Source organism: Nematolebias whitei, chromosome 12, assembly GCF_014905685.2.
Source record: "Nematolebias whitei isolate Nwh7 chromosome 12, NemWhi1, whole genome shotgun sequence".
NCBI classification, from domain to species: Eukaryota; Metazoa; Chordata; class Actinopteri; order Cyprinodontiformes; family Rivulidae; genus Nematolebias; species Nematolebias whitei.
In genome coordinates, this window is record NC_056509.1 from 2,886,103 (window position 1) to 2,890,424 (window position 4,322).

General features: G+C 44.9%; 1 protein-coding gene across 1 annotated transcript in view; it reads right to left on the reverse strand.

Moving 5' to 3' along the window:
• Window positions 1–831: 831 nt before the first annotated feature.
• LOC119418418 (probable ribonuclease ZC3H12D) overlaps window positions 832–4,322 on the reverse strand; it is a 55,557-nt gene continuing 52,066 nt past the window's right edge. Inside the window, exons 3-5 of the mRNA XM_037685693.1 lie at window positions 3,026–3,260; window positions 2,827–2,933; window positions 832–1,719 (exon numbers count right to left, since the gene is read on the reverse strand). Of these exons, the coding sequence (XP_037541621.1) occupies window positions 875–1,719; window positions 2,827–2,933; window positions 3,026–3,260 (1,187 nt within the window). The 3' untranslated portion in view covers window positions 832–874. The remainder of the gene's footprint in view (window positions 1,720–2,826; window positions 2,934–3,025; window positions 3,261–4,322) is intronic.

Below are 4,322 nucleotides of genomic sequence, written 5' to 3' on the forward strand. Positions count from 1 at the left end.
TATATGTATATGTATATATGTATATGTATATATATTTATGTGTATATATATATGTATTTATGTATATATATTTATGTGTGTGTATATATATATGTATATATGTATATGTATATGTATATATATATATTTATGTGTATATATATGTATATCTATATATATATATGTATATATATATATATATATATATATATATATATATATATATATATATATTTATATATATATATATATATATATATTTATGTATATATATATTCTGAAGTCATCCCCATGATATAGCTTGAGAGCTAACACATCTCCATATTGCAACTGACCGTGCGTAAGGTGAAGAAACTCTATGCCTTCAACTGATTACTGTAAGTCCTGCTCTGAGAGTCATCAGTGACTGGAACCATTTCAGGCCCAAGCTGCAGAGGAGCCAGTATGAGTCAGCACTCAGCTTCACACGAGTCAGCACAGACGTACACTGACGTGCTTCAACTGCTTTTATTTGAAAAGTGCTATAAAACACGATGTTTCAGATTGCATAATATAGACATTCTTTACAAGAGTACAGAATAGTGTTCCTCATTTTGAGGCAACGTGGGAAAACAACATATTTTAGTTCAATAAATGTTTGTCGGAGCTGCAATATGTAGCTGGAATGGAATTAAATGCATTGCACGTTTATGTTAGAATAAAGAGCATCAGTCTGTAGTGTTCCTAAGACTGAGTCACTTTTTAACGCTTAAATAATATTTACGTTCAAACAAAACAATGTATAAAAATAAAGATTCACTTTTGCTTCATAAAAATGTTCTTTTTGTTTCAGTTTCCGTTTCGCTTGTGGGGTGAGAAATCCAATGTGGGCTCAGTTTGAGCCAAAAGTGTGTGTTTAGAAGATGTTGCTGGTTCTGTAGCTCTGAAGGAGCTGGATCAGTTCCAGCATGTCTGTGGTGTCTGGGTTTTCATTCAGGACTTGCTCCACCATGCTCTGTGGGTACAGGGTGCTCAGCTGGCTCCTTAGATTTTTTCTTTGGTCGTACGACAGGCTCTTGTTCTGGCACCCCAGGTTGGTGCCAGGAAGGCTGCCCTGAACCCACGGGTCCAGGGACAAGCTGTGTCTGTCAGCAGGCGGTCTGAAGTGCTGCTTCTCTGTGAAATGACTTGCTTGGTCCCTGGTATATGGAGGCACAGCGGGGCAGGAGCTCCATGCAGGGTGGTGGTGGTTAGCAGGGGCCCGGCTCTTCTGGTGACCACACTTGCACTCACAGGACCCGCTCTGATGGGAGTAATAAGCTGGTCCACTCTGACAGGCTCTCAGGCTGTTCCCACCATGTGATCCAGACACCAGGTAGCTACCCAGCCCGCTGCTGTGGCTGGTCAGGGGGGGCTCCATGCTGTAGGGTACATCTTGTATGTAGAGCTGAGACATGGAGCTCTCCATGGAGCTGAAGGCCTCGTCTCTGTCCGAGCTTGGGTAGTAATGGTTACTTGTGTTGGTTTGGGCTTTCTGACATGTGAAACGATCAGTGGGTACGGCTCTGTGAGACGGATCCTCTCTGCTGGGAGGTGGGGGGGTGGACGACGTGTATCTGTGCTCCTGAGGACATGCAGCAGGTGACAGGTTTTTGGCTCTGTCTCCGAGAGCCCTCAGTTCATCAGCTACCGACAGCTGTGACTGGTTGACCCTCTCCGGATGGTAGAACTTGCACTTTAAGCCATAGGTGCATTTCTTTCCTAAAAAAATAATCAAAACACACAATCAACATCAAATTATTTCACTTTAAAACAAACAAACAAACAACTCAGATTTGAGGACCTTCTTGAAATTGCCAATAACCAACACCTTCCAGCCAGCCATCCATCTTGCCATCCATGCAGCCAGCCAGCCATCCATCCATCCAGCCATCCATCCATCCAGCCAGCCAGCCAGCCAGCCATCCAGCCAGCCATCCATCCAGCCAGCCATCCATCCATCCATCCATCCATCCAGCCATCCAGCCATCCATCCAGCCAGCCATCCAGCCATCCAGCCATCCATCCAGCCAGCCAGCCATCTATCCATCCATCCATCCATCCACCTATCCATTCATCCAGCCATCCAGCTATCCATCTTGCCATCCATCCATCCAGCCATCCATCCATCCATCCATCCAGCCAGCCAGCCATCCATCCATGCATCCATCCATCCATCCAGCCATCCATCCATCCATCCATCCATCCATCCATCATCTTTACCCACTTCTTCCTTTTCAGGTGGGGGGGGGGTCACTGGTGCCCATATCCAGCCATCACTGTACGAGAGGTGGGGGACACCCTGGACAGGTCTCCAGTCCATCACAGGGACACATAGAGACAAACGAGACAAACAACCATTCACTCTCTCACTCACACCTAGGGACAATTTAGAGTTACCAATCAGCCTAACATGCATGTTTTTGGACTGTGGGAGGAAACTGGAGCACCTGGAGAAAACCCACGCATGCACGGAGAGAACATGCAAACTCCACCCAGAAAGGCCCCTGGACTGGGGTTTGATCCGGGGTAACCTGCTCACTGAGAGGCAGCAGCTCTACCAGTTGTGCCACCGTGCTGCCCCCCGAAGAACCAATACCCCAAAAGTAGTATCTGAAGTGTATTTCTTTTCTTCAAAAGAGCCAAGTCCTGTTTGTTTACATTGAGGATGAAATATTTATAACTTGTACTGGGACCATCCTGCGAGGACACAGTATTTGCTCCAGCTTCAACTTGTGGGATTTATGTCAACACCATTGCTTGGATCTCCAATATGTCTACATGAGAGTACAAATGAAATGCAGCATAAAAAGCAAGAAGTAAACCAACCGTATGGACAGTGCTGCTGTCTGCTGTCTGGGGTCCATGGCTTTTTCCTCAGAAAGTCATCAATAGTGGGGCCATTTCTACCAAGAGGATCATCTGGAGGCATGAACCTGAAAACCACCACAAACATTTGGGTCAAGAATGGTGTAAGAATGAGGCAGGGCATGAACCCAGACCCAAACACAATCTCCATAAGTCTTACTTGTCATTGGCAAACGTGTACATGAGGAGTCTCTCCTCGATAAACCTCTTCCACTGAGAATTCTCCATCTGCAGATCGCGGTAGTTGTCGTTGGAAACAATAATACCGTCCAAATCGACTGCCAGCCTAATGATGTACCGGTCGTCATAACACACAACCCGTTTCCCGTTGACAAAGCGGGAGGGTGTGTACACCAGGATTTTCCTTCTCTCCAGTTCATGTAGAATATGTTGATCTACAGGACACAAAAGATTACTGATGGTTAGAACCAAGCTGAAGTTGGTTTTGTTTTCAAAAATCTAAATGGACTGTTCTTATACAGCACCTTTCTATCTTATTTCAAGATACTCAGAGCTCTTTACAACAATCTGTGCCTCATTGACCCATTCATACAGCTCTATACTAGATCTCTACAAAGATAATTGAACAAACCTAAAGAGACTAATCAGAGCTTTAGATCACATTCATGCACTGATGGACACACATCAGAGGCTATGAGAGGTTCAGTGTCTTGCCCAGGGACACTTCAGCACGTGACTGCTGGTGGATTCAAACCCCCAACTCTGCTCTAACCACTCAGCCACAGCTGCACATATCCACCCAATCTACTCGTGTTTAGTGGCAAAATTCTTAGGCTTTGACATTTGTAAATTTCTTCCACACATTAGATTTAGAGAAGAAGAGAGTCCAGGCAGGATGGAGTGATGGAGAAAAGTTTCAGGAGTGATTTGTCCCAAAGCGTGTCAGCAAAGGTCAAAGGAAAAGTTTACAAGACAGTGGAGAGACCAGCTATGTTGTATGGTCTGGAGACAGAGACATGGACAAAAAGACAGGAGACAGAACTGGAAGTGGCAGAAATGAAGATACCATACCATTTTATTTATAAAGCACTTAAAACAGCTACAAGACCAACCAAAGTGCTGTACAGACAGAACAACAGGTAACACACAAAGCAAAATACAAAATGAGGTAAATCAGAATATAGACATAAAAACTATGCAGATAATGACGACAAACCAGTGTGGAGCATACAGGATCAAAACACAGATCATCTGGTGTTGAAAGCTACTGAATAGTAGTGGGTTTTTAAACGGGACTTGAAAACTGAGAGGGAGGGGCCTGTCTGACAAGCAGAGGTAACTCGTTCCAAAGTCTTGGTCCTGCTACAGAGAAGGCCCTGTCACCTCTGCACTTAAGACGAGTTCCTGGAACTGTGAGGAGCAACTGGTCCGCTGACCTCAGGGAGCGTGGTGGGACATACGGTTGTAGCAGATCAGAGAGATGGGGGGGGGGGGGG